Below are 23617 nucleotides of genomic sequence, written 5' to 3' on the forward strand. Positions count from 1 at the left end.
CCATTTTGTCACTTCTGTCGACTGGAAATGACATCACAATTGCTCAGGGCTCAGGTAACGACCAACCACGGCTGACCTGTTTTCTGAAGCTCAGCTGTGATTGGTCGTTACCTGAGCCCGGAGCAATTGTTATGTCATTTTCAGTCAAAACAAAATGGCCACCCCCTGAGATGGCTAAAAAGGGGTGGATTTTGCTGCTTAACTCATATTCCACAAACGCTACATTAATCAGAATGCCGTGTTTCAACTAGTGGGCCCGCTGGGAACATATTCTTGAAAAAAATGTGCTTGGGTTGATTTCCCTCTTTAAGAGCATTTTCCAAATAAAGGAATATTTCTAATTTCCAACATAGCCAACTGTCATCTTGAGCCATCTTGAATCAATAGTCCAGGCAAAGTATGGCTGTGCTCAGATTACAAATGCATTCATACAGTACAATACATACAGATGTACCACTGTACGGAGCCACTGTGCTGCAGAACAAACAATAATATTGTGTCCCAGCAGCAGAGGCCATGTGTCTTACTCTGTTTTTCATCCCCGTGACAGGCAGGAAAAGGCCTTGACATCAGGTGTGGCACTGGGGAGCAGGTTGCCCGACCAAGCTCAGCTCCTCAGGAAGCTTCACAAAGAGCAGAGCTCTGGCTTCTTTCTGCTCAGAACTCTGGCACGCAAATTTGGTCCATACTTCCTTACTGGTACCATGTGTATCATATTCCATGATGCCTTCATGTTCGCCATTCCCCAGGTGTTGAGGTAAGACGAAGCACAACAGTTTGAAATTTTTGGAATACACTATATGGACCAAAGTACAGTATTGGGACACCTGGCATTATAGATACAGGAACACTGAGTATGTTTTTGGAGTGTGTCTGTGGCATTTTTCTGTTCACTCATCAAGTAACATTTAGGAGGGTGGCCTGTTTTACAATCTCTCTTATTTCAAAGGTGTTTGATGAGGACGAGGTTAGACCTTGAACATTCTTCCACTGTAAACCCATCCAAGCATGGACAATTCTTTGTGCACCAGGATGTTCTCACAAGCTGGCAACAGAATTTACGGATGGGGGTGTCAGTCCTTGATTGATTATTTCATTTATTTTAATCGGGCTTGTGTCCTGATACTTTTGTCCATATAGCATACTGTATTACTGTTAATGTATCTGAATATGGTTAATGCAGTTTGATGTTGGGGGCTCCAACATTACAAAAAAACAGTTTTGAAGATGTTGTTAACTCACTGTCTCTCATATATGAGCAAGTTTAGGTCAAAAAAACAAAAATGAGGTTTGCGGAATGTTGCAGTTATGTAAATCATTATATTTAGAAATGGAAACCGTTGAGTTTGTGTTGCTGAGTCACATTTTCAGTGCTTGTGTCCCACAAACCAAGTGACACTGAGTTCAATGTGCTGCGTAAACAGCTGCCAAAAGCTCCAAACCTCAAGCTGGATTGAACCTACCTGGATGTAATTCAGTTGAAAAGAAAGATGTCCTTGTTATGATGATTTAAAAACAACAGCCCCAAAAAGTATCACATTCAAATTTAAACTCACATATAAATAGTTGTGGTATATTTTATCCCCAGATACCAATGCCATTGTTGTTTTCTAGGTATTTGTGTCAAAAGACAACTAAACAAAAGTCAGTAATCTGGCAACAATGAAAGCAAGTCAAGGCCCCCTCTTGCCGTACTGTGCCAGTGGTCAGACTGGAATGTTGTTTTTGAGGCACAAACACTGAATTATTTGAAGTGTTAATTAGGGTCATGGATTTGTAAGCAAGAAGTAGACAAAACCACAGCCCTTTGCCTCAGTAAGGCACACAGCATAGGTCTCTGAATGACACAGACACAGACAGACCACAATAAGACAGTTGCTGGCATGGTGTGAGGGCAGGCTGGCTACAGGCTGAGCAGTGTTGCGCAAACAAAGCTGCTTTGTTTTAATTGAATTGAATTTGTGTGCCAATCACTGGACACATGAAAGTCTGCCTTAGAATCATGTTGACAGTGAAATTGTATCTGTTTCTTCTTGATTTTTCTAAGCTGTGCATGCAACCGAGTGATCGAGTTGTACTCTTCTCTGTGTCTTCAGTCTTCTCCTGGGCTTCATGAGAGATCAAGATGCGCCATTGTGGAAGGGGTACTTCTACGCCACTCTCATGTTCCTGCTCTCTTGCTTGCAGTCCCTCTTCAACCATCAGTACATGTACACTTGCTTCACAGTGGGAATGAGGGTTAAGACAGCTGTCATGGGCCTGGTTTACAGGAAGGTGAGCATTGTATTACATTATCCAAAAGTATTAAGCCATATTAAGCCAGCTTTCTAGGTACAGTACTGTCAAGAAAAAGTCACAGTGCACAGTGTAAACTGTCTGGAGAAAGACATTTGGACTGTGTCCAAAACAAGGCTTTTCAGAGTGAGGTGTGGTCAAGATGTCGAGCAGCCCAACCCTCATTAATGCATTAATTCACAAGAGATTTTTACCAAGACACTTGTACATATAGTATATGATTCACATCCTTAAATCACCATAAATGTGTTCTTAATATTTAATAAATAAATTAATTAATAAATAAATGGATTAATAAGTTAGTTAATTCATTCATCCATTCATTAAAAAGTATGAAAGTGCACTCAACAATAATGTCTCTTTTGTTGTCAATCCAGTCTTTGGTGATAAATAGTGCTGCCAGGAGGACCTGCACTGTTGGAGAAATTGTAAATCTGGTTTCAGCAGATACTCAGAAGCTTATGGACTTTGTGGTCTACTTCAACGCTGTCTGGCTGGCCCCCATAGAAATTGCCCTTTGTCTCTTCTTCCTGTGGCAGGTATGTGAATGTAGAATGCTATGTGTGTCCGATTTGTCTGATTGAAACTTCTGCGACTACTGACTGTTTGCCTTCTTTTTGGTAGCACCTTGGACCATCAGCTTTGGCAGGAATTGCCACAGTCATCCTCATTTTCCCACTGAATGGATTGATAGCCAAGAAAAGAAGCAAGCTGCAGGTAAAATTGTAATATTCATAATGATAATAAAGGAATGATTCTACAATTTTTTCAGAGCAGCTCTCATGTTGCATGTTAGGTCCTGATTGTCACAGCTGGTTTAGATAGTAGCTGAGGAGCCATGTGGGTTTGGGGCCTGCATGATACACTTTGTCTTCTCTTTGGGTCCACCCTTCATAGTGTGACTACAACAATGACTGGAAAGAGTAGTCATACACAACTTTGCATTTCTCTGGGACAACATGTGGTTTCATGAACTAGAAGTCGAATTTAATCAAACCCAGTATTGGATTGTGACCACATTTATGGCACGTAATTGCAGACCTCCCATGAATTCTGACAATATTTATAGGGCTCATTTATATTCAGAAAAACGTGTGACGCTATTGTGACAACAGATCCATGCTCACAAACACTCTTTGTGCTTCATCTTTTTATGCTTAACAGGAGATTCAAATGAAGTTCATGGATGGCCGCATCAGACTCATGAACGAGATCTTGAATGGGATAAAGATTCTGAAATTCTATGCCTGGGAAAAGGCCTTCCTGGAGCAGGTGTTGGGTTATAGAGAAAAAGAGCTGAAGGCCCTGAAGAAATCCCAGATTCTTTATTCCATCTCTATTGCATCTTTCAATTCCTCTTCTTTCATGGTAAGAGCATTGACAAAACAGTTTATACATTTTGTGAACAAAGCACCACAAAAACACAAAATCCAACATCATAAAATACAGATCTGGGCTTTGCCTAACTGTCATCGAGTTCCCGTCTGCATATTTAAACGACCCACGTGGTCCCAGTCAGTCCGAGGCAGCCAAACGGCGTCGAGAACGGAGTTAACCTGTACCACGTCACACACAGGTGCCACACTCCTGACACGCCGAGTAAGGATAAAATAAAGAATTAAACAGTGTTGTCTACCTTTTGGTCTCACAGACACAATGACATGAGCCACATATTGTTTTTATTTCACTGATCACCACGCTGTGTGTCTGTGTGTGTCAATTGTATTTGTTTGATATTTTTTCTTTGGCGTCGTTTCTGCTTGTGCGGCGCCTGCCTGTGACATGAAGATCACGTTCTCGACGCCGATTGGCTGTCGCCGACGAGGGACGGACTGGGACCACGTGGGTCGTTTAAATATGCAGATGGAAACTCGGTGACGGTTAGGCAAAGCCCAGATCTGATTAAATATACATACCTTATTTCTCAGTCAATAAGTCACTCCGGAGTATAAGCCACATTTTTGGGTTAAAATTTGTATTACAAAAACCAAAAACCAATAGTATTACGGGTGCTTTTGGAAATACGCTCTGAGCACACAGTGCTTCACTCAGACAGTTCAGAAACATTGTTCAGTTAATCAGAGTGACCCAAAAAAGGAGTGCCAGAGCCCAGTGCATCAGGCAGAACATATGAAAACAATCCAAGCACGAGATACTGTTTGGTTTAAAACATACGCTGCAGTTCAGAAATTTATGGAAAGGGAGTGTGAAATTTATGGAAAGGGAGTGTGATCTGATTCTCAGAACAGACACACTCTCAGAGTGGTGTTTGGGTATCAGACTGAATTTCTGCAGCATAGATTTTTGACCAAGGCTAATGACATCATGTTGCTTTTCATTTTCTACACATGCCTACAAATGTGTTTTATCTGCTGATTTATGAAACTGTACATTACCTTTGTATCTTTGATGGATTGTTGGTTAGTGGTTTGATTTGCTGTTAGTGATGGAATAAAAATACTGTAACTGCATTCCTAAAATCGCATGTGTTGGCATCCCCCAGATTGCTTTTGCGATGTTTGGAGTCTACATAATGCTTGATGACAAAAACATCTTGGATGCGCAGAAGGTGTTTGTTTCAATGGCACTTATCAACATTCTGAAGACCCCACTTAGCCAGCTTCCATTTGCAATAAGCACAACCATGCAGGTAAGCATATGCTCAAAATTTCCATGATATTATTGAAATTATATTAGTTCTTAGCTACACCTTCATACACTAATGCCCAGTGAGCTATTAAGTTAACACTATGCTTTTTTTATTGTGGTTGTATCCTGTTGGATATGTCTACATTGGCTAAACGTGCCTACATTTAAATCAACCGAACGGCGCTTCTTTATGTTGCGGCATGTTGAATGATTTAATCAACAGATACATTGCCAGACAAGAGTCGGATTGCAATTGTAAAATCTCTTCTTTGTCTCTGTATGACAACCTAGTCAATATTTTCAAACATTCTGTGATACAAATTTTGGATGATATAGCTCCATACAAAACTAACTCAAACTCTGGTAAGGCAAAGGCACCCTGGAAAAATGCAGAATGTGTGAAGACACTCAAAAGTGTCATGTCATGTCATGTCATTTTCCAAACCGCTTATCCTATACAGGGTCGCGGGGAGTTGCTGGAGCCTATCCCAGCCGTCAACGGGCGAAGGCAGACTACACCCCGGACTGGTCGCCAGCCAGTCGCAGGGCACACATAGACACTGTCACTGAGCGGGAATCGATCCCACGCTGCCCGCACACAACTCGGGCGTGTGTACCACTACACTATCAGCGGACTGACACTCAAAAGTGCTTGTCGCAATTCTGAGCGCAAGTGGCGTAAAGCAAAATTGCAGAATGATTATGCTCCTAACTGGTTTTCCTCCTACCTCATGAATGGATCATTTTTAGTTTGCCTCGGTGACTATAAATCAGATCGTGTAATCTTTCCATGTGGTGTTGCCCAGGGCTCCATTCTTGGCCCTCTCTTGTTTAATTTATACATGCTCCCACTTGGTTCCATCTGCAGCGGCACAAGCTATCATATCATTCTTATGCTGATGACACACAATTATACGTATCTGTTTCTGCTGACCACTTAAACCAGCTTGATGAGCTCATCCAGTGCATTAGCAATGTCCAACACTGTATGACATACAATTTTCTCCATCTTAACGAGGAAAAACTGAAATTTTGTTGGTAGCCCCAAAGGCTCTGAAGCATCGGGTTTCACTGCTGATGACTCCCTTCTCTGTAAAACCCACTGAGCATGTCAAAAACGTCAACATTTTTGACGCGAATCTCAGCTTTGAAAAGAATATTTCCTCTTCTTCCAAGACTGCCTTTTATCATTTCGGGAACAATTCTAAAGTTACATCAATTTTATCTGTATCAGACAGAAAAATTGGTTCATGCATTCCTCTGTAGTCATTTAGATTACTGTAATGCTCCTTTTTTCCATCTTAACATTTATTAAGCAAGCACTCAACAAACTTCTTCTTATTCAAAATTCTACAGCTAGAATTCAAACAAAAACAAACAGGTACGTGCACATCATTCCAGTGCTAAAGTCTCTCCATTGGCTTCCGGTTAAGTACAGAATCGATTTTAAGATTTTAGTTGTGTTTTAAAAATCTTAAAGGTGCTGCACGACTTTACGGTATGTTTTCCAACATACTCACTAACTTTACAGCAAACCTTAGATCCACATGTGAATCTCTCCTCAGTAAACCACGAATACATTCAAAATCAGCTGATGGTACTTTTTGGATATCGTGGTCCAACAATGTGGAAGCCTTTGCATTTGGGATGCTGATCATGCCCAACAATATCTTCCTATAAATGTAATCTTAAAACATATCTCTTCTTAGTAGCTTTTAATTTGTGTTGTTTGTTTGCTGGTTTGTTTGTTCCAAAAACACGCTGGCAAAATACTTGACATTGAAAACGTCTCTGACAGTGCCATTCAATACCTTGATACAGCTCTATTAGATCTCATAGTATTTGTAAGGGATCATAATGTTGTGTTTTATGTCAGAGAACAAACTACTTTCTCTGTTCCAGGCTGTGGTTTCACTAAAACGTCTGGGAAAATATCTGTGCTCAGAAGAGCTCAAAGAGGACAATGTCTTGAAGGCTCCATTGAGTTCTGGTAAGAACCCCACCTATGTTTAAATGATTACACTGGATGAATGAGCTGCTATTTTCCCTACAAAGACTGTCAAAATAAATGTAGGCATACCGCAAGATTTAGTTGTTTGTGTTTGTCGAGCACAACAGTTTGACATAAATGATGTGCACTGTCACTTCCTGGGCCTCCAGAATGACAGACAGACAAAGTAATGACAGGATGCTCCCATTTAGTGGTTGAACATAAATCAGCACAAGAATTCAACCTTTTGATTTATGGTGAGTCAAATTAGGCAAACATGCTCCACTTTTCTGTCTCACATCTGTCAACACTTGCTCAGACAATCTGTAATTCCTACGATAAAGTAAATCTACTTGGAATTACAGCCTGACAGCCCTCTGATGAATCTCTTGAAGGGGAATTTCTTTTAAAGTGTTGTTTATTACTTGGAATTAAAGATGATGACAGGTATGCAGCTTTTTATTGCACATTTTCTTTTCTCTTGCTTAGATGGGGAAGATGTGCTGATTGAAAATGGAACTTTTAGCTGGTCTGCGGAGGGCCCCCCATGTCTTAAAAAGTAAGAGCCACCAACAAGACTGGTTAGAAAAGACTAGATACATCAGAGAATCAGCAGTGACAAACAGAACATTCGTTGGTGCTATTCACAGAATCTCCATCCATGTGCCGCGGGGTTCACTTGTGGCTGTGGTTGGACATGTGGGCAGCGGAAAGTCGTCTTTATTGTCTGCCATGCTTGGAGAAACAGAGAAGAGAAGCGGCCGTGTCACTGTGAAGGTACGACAAAATATTCTCCACATTTAAGCCATTCACCTTGTTTGTATCTGTAAATACTTTAACACCTTGAGCCTAGGGCTGCTCGATTATGAAAACAAATGTGAATCATGATGATTTTGGTGATAATTGAAATCACGATTTTTCAAACGATCATTTATTTTTGGTACAAAACAAGAAAATGTTTAACTCTATAATTATATACGTTACTTTTGGACCAAACAAAATTCATAAAATTTGTTTTAAAAAAACTAAAAAAAAAAAGGTGCAAATGTGTAAATTCAAGTATGGTTTCCTTGTGTATACAAACATATTAATAATCGTTTTTTACGATTATGCCAATTTTGTAATCGTGCAGTGTAATAATCGGAATTGTAATTGAATTTCGACTAATTGCGCAGCCCTACTTGAGCCTTCTCTCTGATATGTCTATTTGAAGGGTTCCACAGCATATGTGCCCCAGCAGGCCTGGATACAAAATGCAACAGTCCAAGACAATATCATTTTTGGCCGTGAAAAGCTAAAGACGTGGTACCACCGTGTGTTGGAGGCCTGCGCCCTGCTGCCTGACCTTAACATCTTACCCGCTGGAGATGCAACAGAAATTGGAGAGAAGGTGTGGATATTTTATTATACCGTCTTCAATTCTATGAGCATTGCCTGACAGTCTTCCCTTACAGGGGTTGAACCTCTCAGGTGGACAGAAGCAGAGAGTGAGCTTGGCCAGAGCTGTCTATCGGAAGGCAGATGTGTACCTGCTGGATGACCCACTGTCAGCTGTTGACGCACACGTTGGTCAGCACATCTTTGACAAAGTCATCGGACCCAGAGGAGTGCTTCGAGACAAGGTAGAGTCCAACTGAGTTCCCATAGAGAATTTGCGGCGTCATGACGCCTCAACCGCTAACAAGAAGGTGACCTTCATTGTTGTTGTAACAAAACAAAAACCACCACTTTGGCGGCATTTCTTGTCTTCAGTCAGCCACAATGTAGTGTTGGATTCATCCGATTTCTCTCGTTTGTGTGGCTCTGCAGACCCGTATCTTGGTGACCCATGGGACGAGCTTCCTGCCGCAAGCTGACCTCATCCTTGTCCTCGTAAATGGAGAAATCACAGAGAGCGGCTCTTACCAGGAACTCCTCAGCCGCCGTGGCGCCTTTGCGGATTTCATCCACACCTTTGCCAGCACCGACCGAAAAGAAAGCGCCATACAAAGAGGTGAGGAGTCGAGCCGTGTTCTGAATGTTTAAATTGCTTCAGCTGTAAAAGCCTAAAACATTTTATCTACAATATGACTTGTACAACATGCAATTAAATCAGATTGTTTCTTTATCTAATAGTTTGCTTACCTAATTTATCTACATAAGGCAGTTAGGATATTAGCTCGCTCTCAGTATGATGAAGTGCAGTTCGACAGCAACACCCACATTAATGAACCATTTTTATATTAATGCCTCAATGACAGTTTCGATTGAAACTGAGCATTATCATCTTTGTAAAGTTTTTTTTTTTGTAACTAGTTTTTTAATCCCATTAGACTGTGCAAGCAGTCTTCAAATTGTGGCTGGTCAGCATGAAACAAACACTGTAACCTATAGTAATGTAAAACATGACTTTTTCGTAGCTGGCTCAAGGAGGTCCAATGCTCGTCTCAGCATGGTTGATTTCATGCCATTCTCCAGAGACTTGTCTCAGGAGCAGCTTATTGGGTAGGCAAACCTGAGCCCCAAAAACTACATGAATTGTGTCAAAGCAAGCTTCTCATTGAATTTGATAAAACTGACTTCTTGTCTCTCCCTTTTCATCCCAGGGGTGACACAACAAATACAAACTTGCAGAATATGGAGCCTGTGTCTGAAACAGAGCAGGAACAGGTTCCTGAAGAGCTTGGCAAGCTCACAGAGGTTGACAAGGCCCACACTGGACGAGTAAGACTGCTGTATAATTCAAAAGATTCCGTAAAAAAAAAAAAGAGCCTTTCAGTTGGCTGATGATTATTTCATTTTTCCCCCACAACAGGTGAGGCTGGAGATGTACCAAAAGTACTTTAAGACCATAGGCCTGGTCATCATCATTCCCATTGTCTTCCTATACGCCTTTCAGCAGGGAGCCTCGCTGGCCTACAACTATTGGCTGAGCATGTGGGCCGATGACCCAATTGTTAACGGTACCCAGATTGATGCCGACCTGAAACTGTCTGTCTTTGGAGCACTGGGCTTTGTTCAAGGTTAAGATCCATTATTCGACTTTTTTTTTTGCACAATGGAAGAAATGGGTTCGGTAATAAACGTAACAAAGCATTTTTTGTCTCCTCAGGCATTGCGATATTTGGTACCACCGTAGCTATCTCCATCTGTGGCATCATTGCCTCCCGCCATTTGCATATGGACCTACTGGTCAATGTGTTGCATTCGCCCATGTCTTTCTTTGAATGCACACCCAGCGGCAACTTGCTTAACCGCTTCGCCAAAGAAATTGACGCCATTGACTGCATGGTTCCCGAGGGCCTGAAGATGATGCTGAGCTATGTCTTTAAACTCATGGAGGTGTGCATCATTGTGCTCATGGCGACACCCTTTGCCGCTGTGATCATCTTGCCTCTCGCATTCCTCTACGCCTTTGTCCAGGTAACCTCCCATACCCAAATTTCAAGTCACAACTCATGATTTTGATTTTTCACATGACTTAGCATTTTTACCATGTTGTAGGAACGCCGATTGCACAATTTCCCTGTGAATTCTGGGTAACCTCCAAGTGCCCTTTTTGATGCTGTTATTAATGTTTCATTTTTCCACTGTGGGCTATAGAGCTTCTACGTTGCTACATCCTGTCAGCTGCGGAGGCTAGAAGCTGTGAGCCGCTCCCCTATCTACACCCACTTCAATGAGACGGTGCAGGGCGCCAGTGTCATCCGGGCCTTTGGCGATCAGTCCAGGTTCATTCTGCAGGCCAACGACAGAGTAGATTTTAACCAGACTTCCTACTTCCCACGATTTGTGGCCACCCGGTTAGTATCAGTATCCGAAGCAGAAGTCGCCGCACTCAAAAAATGCATCATGAGGAAGAAAAAAGACTTGAGTCACTCCAGAGTATAAATTGCATGTTTGGGGGAAATTGATTTTACAAAAACCAAGACTAAGCACAGTAGAGCTCGGACTAGCACCCAAAATGTCCGTTCCCTAATCGTGGGCGCATTCATAAATACACTCCAAGCACGCACTGCTTCTCTCCGACCGTTTGGAGCATTTGTTCAAATGTGCTGTATTCAGAGTGCCCCAAATAAGTAGTTCAGGAGCTCAGTGCGTCAGGGAGCAATACAGATGGAAACAGATGAAGTAAGAGCTGCAGATTGTTTTATAACATAAGCTGCGTTCGGAAATTAAGGGGAGGGGAGGGGAGTGCGCTCTGCCTCAACAAACACACAGTTTCAGAGTGGCGTTAGGGATTCAGAGTGAATTTCTGAACACCCCCTCCCGTGTTGATGGCAGCCAATGAGTTCAGATTGGACAAAACTTCTGCTTCTAAATATGGAAAGGTTTTCCTTTTAAGCTTAAAATGGCTTACTTCGTCAGGTCCCGCGTCGCATTGTGGCCAAAGCTAGAATCCTAGTTGTTTATTGCGCCTTTCGGTGGCTTTGTTGGGGCTTAAGGAAGCCGCATACACTAGCTTACATCACATATACATTGCCATGACTACTCTTCTACTTTAATTCATCTTCTACATTCTTTTGACAGTTTGCAAATACTTTTGGTGCACAACCGCCACTTTCTTTAGCATGCTTCGAAGAAGATGCATGGCCACCAGCGGTAATGCATGACTACTACTACTACTTCATCTTCTGTTCTTCTTCATCTTCCAGTACCATTTCTTCTTCTCCTGTCTTTTGGAAGTTGTCAAACAAACATTGTGGCATTACTGCTGATGGGAAGCTTTTACTAAAGCACAGAAAGTCAATACAATTAAAGAATTAAAGAATACAATTTTGGGTGCCAGTCCGGGAAGTTATTTTAAGATTTATAAGTCGCACCTGAGTATAGGTCGCAGGACCAGACAAGATATGAAAACAAAGTGTGACTTGTAGTCATAATGCGTTATTCCCATTGTCAATAAAGACTATTAAATTAGTGTTTTATCCACAGATGGCTGGCAGTGAATCTGGAGTTTGTTGGTAATGGAGTAGTGTTAGCAGCTGCCATTTTGTCCGTGATGGGAAAGGACACCCTGAGTCCAGGCATCGTTGGGTTGGCTGTGTCACATTCCCTCCAGGTAAGAGGCCATGCTTGTGCTGTACTGTTGTCTTAATACTATTTTCATAAACCTCAGGGGTCAAGCAACAAGTGTCAATTAAGGACGAAATACCCTAACTGTTAAATTAAAAGCTTTGGGACACGCAGATGTTTTGTTTTAGCAAAAACGTAATGACTGCATACCTGTATAACTACAATGAAACTCAGTAGAGAACAGGCCCCCCTCAGCCACCAATGTGGCATGCTTGTGTTTATTTGTCCATCTGTTAGTTTGATAGGCCACTTTCTAGTTTTTGTAGGATGATGAACATACAGCGCTTAACAAATGTGTTGGATCACCTCCCAGTGTAAAGGTTTATGCCACAGCTGCCCTTCCACTGAAATGAAATTGTATTTTAATGCTAAAATAGAATGATTATTTTGTCCTTTTTGCATAATCCTGTTAGCTGTCAGTGCTGTGCTATATTTACTCTTTAAAATTACGTCATTAAAAAGACATATCTGGTGCTTGCTGGTATGTATGAATATGTTTATTTTCAGAATCAGTGAATGCTTGTCAGTCATAATGATAATTAATAACCTGGTCTTATTGTGCTGCGTTTTGCAGGTGACCGGAATCCTGAGTTGGATAGTTAGATCGTGGACTGATGTTGAAAACAACATTGTTTCTGTGGAAAGAGTAAATGAGTATGCTGACACTGCGAAAGAGGTCAGTGTTTCCACCACACATGCACTTTCTACAAAAAGGGTTTTGTTTATGTATTTTTATGCAAATGTAATATTATGCACCATACACAGTGACTTATTTCATTCTCTTCACATCATACAGGCCAGCTGGAGTATAGAAGGCAGTTCTTTGCCTCTGGCTTGGCCTGAGACAGGCACTATAGAGTTCCAGGACTATGGCTTGCAGTACCGCAAAGGCCTGGAGTTGGCTTTGAAAGGCATTACCTTGCAGATTCATGAAAAAGAGAAGGTGAGTCATTTTAAATCATGTGATCTTTACCTAATGAGGCTTGCGTGGGACTTTGTGGTACATTAGACCTCTCTGATGTGTTCCAGGTGGGCATTGTGGGAAGGACGGGAGCTGGGAAGTCCTCACTTGCCCTGGGAATATTTAGAATCTTAGAAGCGGCAAAGGGAAAGATCTTTATTGATGGAGTCAACATCGCCAACATTGGACTTCATGATCTTCGATCACGCATTACTATCATTCCTCAGGTAAGTTATTAACAACAGAAACAGAGCTCTGGATTTCCGCACATAAACTCTTTACATGACTTCAAATATGGTGTTAAAATAACAACTTTTATCCGTGACCAAAGTTATCCGTGGGTCTTTTTCTCAGGACCCTGTGTTGTTCTCGGGCTCCCTCCGGATGAACCTTGATCCGTTTGACACTTACACCGATGAAGAAGTTTGGAGTTCATTAGAGCTTGCTCACCTCAAGAACTTTGTGTCCAACCTGCCTGACAAACTCAACCATGAATGCTCAGAAGGAGGAGAAAATTTGAGGTACACATGAATGTTACATGTTGCTTAATCCAGCTCATTTTGGTTCTTACCGTCTACAAATTGTTATTATCTGTGCAGCTTGGGTCAGCGTCAACTGGTGTGCCTTGCGAGAGCATTGCTGAGGAAAACCAAAATCTTGGTTTTGGATGAGGCAACAGCTGCTGTTGACCTGGAGACTGACACTCTGATCCAGTCTACAATCCGCACCCAGTTTGAAGACTGCACTGTCCTCACCATCGCTCATCGTCTTAACACAATCATGGATTACACAAGGTATACTATCCATTTCATGAAGAATACCGATAGAATACACATTTTGATGGCACCTTTTGGGCAACATCCCAACATCCATTTTTTAGAGGCCTGCGACATTTACTAAAATTCACAATTAACGCTGTCCATGTCTTTCCCGCATTGCATTAATTTCTACACTGGACAAGGCAAAAAATTGGAGGAGCAATTTTGCTAATGAAGGACGTTATTTGAGGAGAAAATTAGTCATTTTGAGGAGCATTTTTTTTTGCACGTTAATTCCAGGTGCCTGAACCATAGGTTTTATTTAACAATAAAAATACGATTATATAACGTGGGGGGGGGGGTTGCTCTTTGCCTCCCAAGTCCCACACGGAGGGAGCGAAGGGAAAACAAGTCCTCTGTAGCGTTCAATGATTTCCATAAGAGTTGACTCGTAAACTGCGATTCGAAGCCGCTTATTTAGGTTCTTGCTGGATGGCAAGGCAGGAGAGGAGAAGAAGAAATTAGCTCTTGTCTCACACCCATATATCATATATATCATCATACAACATCATATATCAGTCATATAGTAACTACATTTCTAATCAATACATCCCAAAGACTAAAGATAATTCAGTTACAGCAGCAAATGGCATGAATTGTCATTGTTTGTTCCAATTTGGGCGGCACGGTGGTCGACTGGTTAGCACGTCCGCCTCACAGTTCAGAGGTCGTGGGTTCGATCCCGGCTCCGGCCTCTCTGTGTGGAGTTTGCATGTTCTCCCCGTGCCTGCGTGGGTTTTCTCCGGGCACTCCGGTTTCCTCCCACATTCCAAAAACATGCATGGTAAGTTGATTGGATACTCTAAATTGCCCCTAGGTGTGATTGTGAGTGCGGATGTTTGTCTCTGTGTGCCCTGCGATTGGCTGGCAACCAGTTCAGGGTGTCCCCCGCCTACTGCCCAAAGATAGCTGGGATAGGCTCCAGCACGCCCCGCGACCCTTGTGAGGAGAAGCGGTACAGATAATGGATGGATGGATGGATGTTCCAATTTGTGCTCTCAACAAGTTAATCTAGATACAGATTGCTCTTTTTTGGTTCTGAAGGTGGAGTTCTGATTCTACTACTGTTCAATAAATACATTAATGAATTTAATAAATGAATATATGAATAGATGGCTGATGGATGGATGGATGGATGGATGGATAGATAGATTTAAATTTAAACTAGCTCTATTTCTCATATATCGGCCCCTGGGCAAAAAGATAGTTTGGACACTCCTGCTTTTGATAATTGACAACAAGTAAAAAAAAAAAAAAAAAATTGCACTAAATGTATTTTTGGGATTAAATGTGAATTTTGGTGGCACTTAAACCCTTTCCCCTTCTTGCTGTTGTACAGAGTGATTGTTATGGACCGAGGCCACATCTCTGAGATGGATTCTCCAACCAACCTCATTGCACAGCAGGGACAGTTCTTCCGAATGTGCCGAGAAGCTGGGCTAGTCTAGGACCATGGTGCTTCCGTGCAAACTTGGCACCTTTTTTTTCCATGGCTTTTCAACAAAAGTTGAATTGGCCTTTCCAAGCTGTGTGGCAGCTCAACTGAGGGCATTGTCATCGAGGGTCCAGAAATGCTCCCAATACAGCCCATAGTCCTAGGTTTCTTACACACATGGACATGCTGTCCTGAATCAGGAAAAAAACCCTCAGATTATCAACATGTAAATGAAGCTACAGTGGATTGCTGGGAGTGTGCAAGCGATTATTAATGTATACATAGAGTTGTGGAATCTATTCATTCTATTTAAGGATTAAGGAGAAGCCTGGAATGAAAGCGAACCACAAATTATATGGATTGTTATTCCTGTTTTTAATGGGAGCAGTATTATTTACGTGTCGTTAAGCACATGACATATATTTAATGTTTTCTCAGGCTTTGATGTTGATGTTTAGTTACACAATTTTAAGCCTTGAATACCAAAAAGAGGTCATATGCATTTATATACTGCTTTGTTTTCCAAGAATGAGGACAGAAATTACTCTGACATACTGACCAACTGGAGGGTTCAACCGGGCGAATGTGAGGATTTGAGGTTTTCAGAGCCTTCAGAAATGAGTTTGAAGCAGCCAATTTAGATTATTTATATGTCAGAGAATAGGAGGAAAACAATTGTGTGAGCCAAGACATTGGCAGGCAGTTGTTTATTTCTGTCAAAGTAAACACATCAAGTCCAAAGAAACCTTGTTGGTCAGATTTAACCTGATGCCTATATGTGAAAACCCACATTGAATGAAGAGAATGTCTCTTCTCAAGAATGGTAATAAATCTTGGTGAGTGAAATTCTCTCCACCACCGCACAACTCAGGCCATACATACAGTATATATACTGTATATGTGTAGAGAGATTTCACTATTGTTCTATTTTTTTGCTGACAGTACAAACTGAAACTGTAGATAGTCCTCAATGACCTTGATCCTTGATTCAAAGAATTATGAGCTTTTCGCAGAGAAAAGTCATGATCTGTTTTTGTCTTACTGGTTTAGACAATCTTTTCAAAGAGAAACCATATAGTTTATTTATGTGGTATTTCAAAACATGTCAAAACAGAGGATTGTATTATATTTATACTTTTTTATAACAAGCTGTTTTCATTTTTCACTGACTAATTACTATTATTGTATTGTTGTATGCGTTGTGCTGAATAATAAACATGTATTTGATTCAACAGTATGTGTGTTACTTACTGTTAAAGACTGTCAATAACTTTTTTTTAAAAAAACAATAATGAATTCCAAAAAGAAAAGTGGAAAAAATAAAACTGACGGAAACTTTTAAGTATTACTCTATAAGTATGTAACGCTAATTTACTATATAACCATGAGCAATGGTGGGAAGTCTGTACTTAATGGGTTTTTTTTCAAGTATCTGTACTTTACTTGAGTATTTATTCCTCTACCAACTTTTTATTTTTACTTCAGGCATTTGAAACACATATTGTAGCTGTAATTACTATTCCTTTCTTTGTCAAAATAGCCGTGTTACTTATTTTTCGTTGTGCTAAGATATCAAAACAAAGATATTTTACCGAGTAAAATTCATTTGACCTTTTCTTTTTATACTCTGTAGTGCAAAGGTCAGTGGGATTTTTTTTATGGATTAAAGAGGTACTTCTACTTGTATCCGAACTCTTTTACACAATTTTCTCTTCTACTTAATTACAGAATGCGACTGGGATGGGCTCCAGCACGCCCGCGACCCTTGTGAGGAAAAGCAGTATAGATAATGGATGGATGGATGGAGTACAGTACTATTGTTGTGCTTGTAATGGATTTTTAGGTTTTTCGCTCATAATAGCACTGACTAGAATAGTCGATAGATGGCAGAAGTCGCCGAGTCATTCCCATTGTAGATGCACGAAGAAAAGCTGCTGGTTTGTTTACTCCTGTTGCAATGGCGACCACTACGGAACTCAAATGCGGTATGTGCTCGTTGATATGTTTTGTTTGCTATTAGACTTGCAAATAAAACTACTAGTCGGTGCCTCTTCTGTGGAGCAACTGCTAATAACGCAGTTTAGCGTACTTTACATGTTTTTAATAAACTACTATTTACGACTAGTAAGACAATATTGTTTAACGTTGCACGCCGTAGCGCAGTTAACCTATGTTGAACCAAACTTTGACGAGAGAGCTTCAGTGCTGTTGGCTGTGTTTATTCTAACGTATCACATTCTTTTTTTCCAATTGCTGTTTTGGGGACGTTTAATTTGACAATGCTGGTCATGTCCTCGTTGGCCACAGTTTGTTTATATTAACTATCCCAGTACAAGTTGCAGGGATCCCTGTTCAAAGTAATGTTGATATTGCGTTAAATTGCACACATTCTAGCTGTGAGAGAAACGCTGGAGCGCCGCGGCGTGTTGGGCCAACTGAAGGCACGGATCCGGGCCGAAGTGTTCGGTGCCCTCGATGACCAACGCGAACAGCGTCCGCCGCTGTCCCACGAAAACCTTCTCATCAATGAGCTCATCCGGGAGTACTTGGAGTTCAACAAGTACCGACACACAGCGTCGGTTCTGACAGCAGGTAAGCCTCAGCCTTTTTACACTTTCACCGTATACAATACTGTATAATATTCACACTCTGTACTGGGAGTACAGATACTCTAATAAAAGTAGACGTACTGCTTCCTCTCCTGAGATAAAAGTTAGAAAAGTAAAGACTGCCCCAAAAGTAGTCGACATGTATTCGTACACTACAGTCAACTGTTCACAATACTGGTTTTGATAACTTGATACACTGGAAATAACAAACTTCTTGTCTGAACACAAATTGTTTCTTCTTTTACAAGTTACTTCTACTAGTGCTTGTACCGAGAAGAAGAAAAAACATACCTGGTCACACACACACACACACACAAAAAAACAGGTCCATTAGCTTTGTAAGCTTGAAGCACTGCCATACAAAAATAAATGCAGCAAATGCAATACAATAAAATAAAATTTTCTTTGTATAATTATTTGTATAATACACAAGTTAAAAATATATACCTTACCTGTACTTATTTTTATGATTAGACAGAGAAATTTTGCATGCCAGAAGCTGGTGGTTGTTATGCTGGCACAAGACACATGCTTGCCACGAATCCTTTTTAAAGTCAACAACATCAAACAGTAGTCATAAGGAAGTCTATTGATGGGGAACATCTTGCTTCCCCGAATCTGTTGTGTTATCATCGTTAATGTATGTTGGTTCAGGTTGCTGCCGTCCCTGTTTGTTTGTTTGACTTTACTCAAGATCTCAACCAATCAGTCAACCAAAATCTTATCTGTTGTTGACTTAACCTTTCTTTTGTCTTTTTAAAAAATAATTTATCCGTTCTCAAATGTACGGCGCAAACGTAAGAAGTCATCAAAAAAGTAGTTAAGTAAAGTACCGTAACAAACTATTTGTACTTTTTTACTTCCCACCCCTGATTATACTGGCTCAAAACATGAGTTACATTGCAACTGGACACTTCTTCCGCCCTAGATCCACTCATGGGGTACTGTTATTGTTTATAATTTCCATGCGGATACACGGTTGTCTGAGCCCTCAGTGCAAGAAGAGGATAAATTGTCACAATTGTCGTGTAGGTCAACAGGCTGCCAGACTCCACTTGGAATGTGCCCACTGAAGGACTGATTTATCTCGAATAAAATTTAAAAAGAAAAGTTTGAGTCATGCATATCATATACATAGCATACCGGTATTTGGTATTTGAGTAATCCAAAAGTATTGAAAAGCAATCAAGTTACATTACTTTAATATTATGGTAGCTTGATTATGTCACTAAATACATTTTTTAACAGGTAACTGTATCGGAATACATTTTAAAAGTAACCCTACCAACCCTGTCAGTGAGATTCAACCCGGTTCCAGGAACATAAACCTGGCAACCCTGCCGCAACCTGACTGCTCTTACGCGTCACAATTGACTTGTTTTGCTCAAGAAGATTGTTATGAAACCTACTGGATTCATTGCGCTGTGGTCAAAATGCAAAGCCAAGTAGGAAACCGAGTAGAGCAAAACTTGACAGGGCTTTTACTTCAGATTACAGCTGCGCTTTTTTGAAACATGCCCAATCTCTATTGTTGAAAAGAGTTTTTGAAGAGTATTACTAAACTATGCTTTGTTTTTTATCCAAGAGTCAGGCCAACCCCAAGTTCCCTTGGACAGACAGTTTCTGGCGAGCGAGCTGAGAGTCGCTGAGGATATGAGCTCCAAGTCGGTGTAAGTGAATTTGCCAGCACACAAAAACTGCCAGTACACATCTTTTGGAACGCTGGTCATTTGTTGGAGAGATCTATGAATCTTCACCATCATTATATTTTCACACACAGAGATTACATAACCACATCTTTGTTTTAGCTTCCAGGCTTAGCAAAGGGAGTTTTGTCAACAAACCTCAGCAGTTTCATTTTCCGAAGAATAAACAATGCACCAATATACAGCTAGGGGTGTAACGGTATACGTGGGGGTATTAATACGTTTCGGTATGGCATGTTCGGTTTGGTCCACTTGCGCACCGTTTCTGATCAGTTTTTATTATTAGCGCGGGCTTACGCACTGACGCTATTGACTGTTGTTCGCCGGAGAGGAGGGTGGCGGCACAAAAGACGAGCCAGTACGCCAGAAGCCGTGATAAGTCATAAATGCGTGGATAAATGGCATTATTATGGCATACGCAAACAAGCCAGCTCGGAGGCACCCCGTACACTGAGGTCTCCTGTTTCTGGCATTCCTGTTAAAATTGCCGATGGGGAAAGGTACGTGGATAAGTCCCAAAGTTGTGTGCCGACATTTCTCCATGAGATCGGCGGCTACGTTGCAGGTAGCACGTCTAAAATAACGCACTTAAAACGGCTTCGTTCTCCGCTGCTCCTCTCGCTAGCTGTATGATTTATTCATGAACCTCGGAAACATCACAACTCAGCAAAACACAAATCCGACCACAACACAGATAACCCAATTCGTTTGCAGTATGCTGTTGAACATTCAAAGATTTCAATGCCTAAAAGTATATATAATTTCAGAAAAACTTTTTAAAGTTACTTTTTTTTTTTTGTCATAATAAGGAGTTTTAATATACTTAGCAATAATTGTAACTGTTATTGTATGTAATTGTTTTATCACAAAAAGTGTATACATGCACTGTAATGACAACTTGTCTTTAACTTGAATACTTAGATGTGTCATAGGCTGTTACTGCTGAGTGTTTAAAAATCTCAGTGTCTTAATAGTTAGTGTATTTTTTATTCTGGTGTAATTTCTTAGAACCTGAATGGTTCACTTTTATTTATTTTTTCCAAAAAATGCAGCGTTTACTTGTCATCTTTTCAAAATAACATATATATTTTTTAAAAAGCTGTTTTTTTGTACCGAAAATATACCGAACTGAAGTTTCCAAGAAACCGAACCTAAATGTGATTTAGCGTACCGTTACACCCTTATATACATCCTTAATGTTTTTTTCTTGACTTTCCAGTCCTCTTCTGTATGGTTTGGTGTCGCACTTCCTGAATAGCGGTGAAGATGGAACGAAGGTGTTCCTCAGGGGCACTTCTGCTAGCAATACAGGACCCAGAACTGACAGCTAACACACGAAGCAATGCACAGTGGACCAAAAAGGTGCCAATGGAATAGACTGAGACTCACCCCATTCAATTATCATCATCTTTTTTTCCACATCTCATCAGAGAGAGAGAGCTCACAAATTGTGCTGATGTGTAGTTTATACTTTCAAATTCACGCTTTATATGTTTATTTCTTTTTGCTTGGCTGCTCTCTTCATGTTTTTCCGTTTTATTTCATTATTGTATGTAAAATAAATATTTTTTAAAGCCATTTACAGCTTTGCTGTTGTTATTGAGTACAACCACATGATGGCACTGTTAACCAAGGGAAGACTAAAGCAGGGTTTCCAAACTTCAAACGTATTTCCATAACTTTGACTTACCAAATGTTCAGGAATTCAGCAGACTTCCATTCCATCTTTTTTCTGTATCACTTGTCCACACTAGGATCGCGAGTGTTCTGAACCCCATACCGGCAGACTTTGGGCAAGGGATAGGGTACACTCTGAATTGCTGGCTAGCCAATCGCCGGGCCACAACTTTGGACCTCCAAAACAGTTACTTTTCAGGACACCCCAAAAACGGCAAGGTTAGCTCAACCGCATTGCATGGTGAAAGAGAGCAAGTCATTTTCAACACTTTAGATTGGTCAATCATGTGTAAAATTAACAGCCAGGTGTGTAGACTGTCAATAGTATAGATTTGTTTTTAAATACGAAATTTACCAAAATGGGATGTATGAGGTTTTGGCCCGACACCAGCAATATAATCAATCAACCATTCACACTGCCATTAACGCCTACAGACAGTTTTGAGTCTTCAATGAACCTTCCGTGCATGTTTGAGAATGTGGGAGGAAGCCCATGCAAGCATGGCGAGAACATTCAAACTCCACACGGCAGTCTGCAGCTGAAGGCTGATGTGGTAACCAGACACCGTGGACTTACAGTTTTGAACAGGGGTGTTCAAACACGGTAATCATCATAGAACCAACCTTTGCTATTTAAAGCTTGTGAATGCCTTCTCGTGATCCGCCCACCCATTTTCTATACTGCTTATTATTTTCATGATCGTGGGGAGCTAACCTCTATCCCAGCTAACATTGGGTAAAAGGCAGATTGCACCCTGGACTGTGTCGCTAGTCAATCACGACGAATGTACTGTATAGAGACAGCCAACCATTCACGCTGTCATTGAGTGGGAACTGAACCCACCTACCTGCACCTAAATCCTACACCATTACAGCTGTGACTCCCTCCCTTTGGGAAAATTCTCACATTTATCAGCTTGACTTTCCTGTGATAGGAATGTGAGATGCAGAGTAGTTGCTCACCCTAAATCCAAATGAAATGTCCAATGAGTTCATTAAAAACAACAACAGCGAATTGCAGAGTGACGCTGCACATTACAAACACACAGAGCAACAAGCTGGCAGTTTTTGCATTTCCTCCTCCCTCGCCATTTAAGGGAACCTGACATTCTTATCGCACACAACTTGTGGAACTGATTATTTACAGAGAGGACCATTTATTTCAGGGCCTGACCATCAGCTGTAAACAGAGACAGTATACTTCTGCCCTCACTAACATTATTCAACTATGAACAGTTTTGAAATGATCGCTCATGCCTTTGCTGCATTTTCCTCAGTTGTGCTGTGTGTTGCTGTACGGAAATCGAGGAGCTTGGTGTGAAAGGAACTGAGAGCTCTAACCTCAACAGCATTATACACCTCTGTGATGAATTTGATTGTGGGCCTCATTATCTGCAAATCTATTTTCTCCCTCTAGGCCAAATCAATGTAGAGGTGTCGCAGGCCTCTAGTCTTTGACTCAAGCTGCTTTGGAGCAAACCTTATTTGAAGTTGAAGTGGCAGAGTCACCTAAATTTATTGGTAGTTGATATGAGTGGTCTCTTGTAAATGGCTATATATGTGGAGGCAGAGTAACAGTGGTTGGTCAGTTGGCAGAAAGCCGTATGATTGATGGTACTGCTCCTCCACACTATAAAACAGTTGAGTGAAAGAGACAGTTGTATAAATAATAAATATAGTGTGTCTTTGACTATAAAACAGTACGTTCATGTTTGCCCTTGGGCTCGAATGAATTCCTTGGGGGTCAGACATATTCACAAATATATTTAGTAGATGGCCATTTATGGTTGTGATGGTGAGGAAAAAAGAAAGGAGACATCTGTTTATCACCAATCTATTCGTTTTCTATACGGTTTGTCCAAGAATTGAGATTTAGCCTTGGAGTCTTCAATTAACTTAATATGTATGTTTTTGCAATGTAAGAATAAGCCGAGTACCATAGGAAAAGCCACACAAGCATGGGAAGAAAATCAACATTGTACTCTGAAGGGCCTGAGCTGAGACTTAAACTGTATACCTGTAGACTGTCAGGCAGACATGTCCACTCAACCCGCCGTGCTGCCATTTATTACCATCCATCCATCATCGATACCGCTTATCTTCACAAGGGTCGCAGGGCGTGCTGGAGCCTATCCCAGCTGTCTTCGGGCAGTAGGCGGGGGACACCCTGAAATGGTTGCCAGCCAATCGCAGGGCACACAGAGACAAACATCCGCACTCATAATCACACCTAGGGGCAATTTAGACAGTCCAATCAACTTACCATGCATGTTTTTGGAAAGTGAGAGGAAACCGGAGTACCCGGAGACCACTTATTACCAGTATTTGTCAATTTCAAGATAATGAAAAATTCTTAGCTGGTGTGATACTAGCCATCAATGTCCAGTTAGTGGGTTCTCTAAGTCAAACAATTTGAACCGGA

At 41.0% G+C, this 23617-nt stretch overlaps 2 protein-coding genes across 3 annotated transcripts in view; both read left to right on the top strand.

Annotated features, from left to right (window-relative positions):
• abcc6a (ATP-binding cassette, sub-family C (CFTR/MRP), member 6a) overlaps positions 1-16390 on the top strand; it is a 29450-nt gene extending 13060 nt beyond the window's left edge. For both annotated transcript variants that reach the window (XM_086033508.1, XM_086033509.1), the window contains 24 exons: positions 551-757; positions 2097-2274; positions 2673-2834; positions 2920-3012; positions 3460-3663; positions 4799-4945; positions 6847-6934; positions 7424-7493; positions 7585-7711; positions 8148-8324; positions 8389-8556; positions 8744-8927; positions 9334-9418; positions 9520-9637; positions 9729-9936; positions 10026-10336; positions 10517-10716; positions 11849-11975; positions 12564-12665; positions 12786-12932; positions 13019-13177; positions 13305-13471; positions 13550-13744; positions 15108-16390. In XM_086033508.1, coding sequence (XP_085889634.1) covers positions 551-757; positions 2097-2274; positions 2673-2834; positions 2920-3012; positions 3460-3663; positions 4799-4945; positions 6847-6934; positions 7424-7493; positions 7585-7711; positions 8148-8324; positions 8389-8556; positions 8744-8927; positions 9334-9418; positions 9520-9637; positions 9729-9936; positions 10026-10336; positions 10517-10716; positions 11849-11975; positions 12564-12665; positions 12786-12932; positions 13019-13177; positions 13305-13471; positions 13550-13744; positions 15108-15216 — 3733 coding nt within the window. In that variant the 3' untranslated portion in view covers positions 15217-16390. The remainder of the gene's footprint in view (positions 1-550; positions 758-2096; positions 2275-2672; positions 2835-2919; positions 3013-3459; positions 3664-4798; positions 4946-6846; positions 6935-7423; positions 7494-7584; positions 7712-8147; positions 8325-8388; positions 8557-8743; positions 8928-9333; positions 9419-9519; positions 9638-9728; positions 9937-10025; positions 10337-10516; positions 10717-11848; positions 11976-12563; positions 12666-12785; positions 12933-13018; positions 13178-13304; positions 13472-13549; positions 13745-15107) is intronic.
• Positions 16391-17040: 650 nt separating this feature from the next.
• cep20 (centrosomal protein 20) lies at positions 17041-21096 on the top strand. The gene is made up of 4 exons (XM_086033774.1): positions 17041-17188; positions 17598-17795; positions 19398-19482; positions 20738-21096. The coding sequence occupies exons 1-4, from the start codon at positions 17161-17163 to the stop codon at positions 20847-20849; spliced, it is 423 nt and encodes a 140-aa protein (XP_085889900.1). The 5' UTR covers positions 17041-17160; the 3' UTR covers positions 20850-21096.
• The last annotated feature ends 2521 nt before the right edge of the window (positions 21097-23617 follow it).

The sequence above is a fragment of the Filicampus tigris genome, chromosome 6, assembly GCF_054856515.1.
Source record: "Filicampus tigris isolate MCC_2025a chromosome 6, RoL_Ftig_1.0, whole genome shotgun sequence".
Taxonomy (NCBI): Eukaryota; Metazoa; Chordata; class Actinopteri; order Syngnathiformes; family Syngnathidae; genus Filicampus; species Filicampus tigris.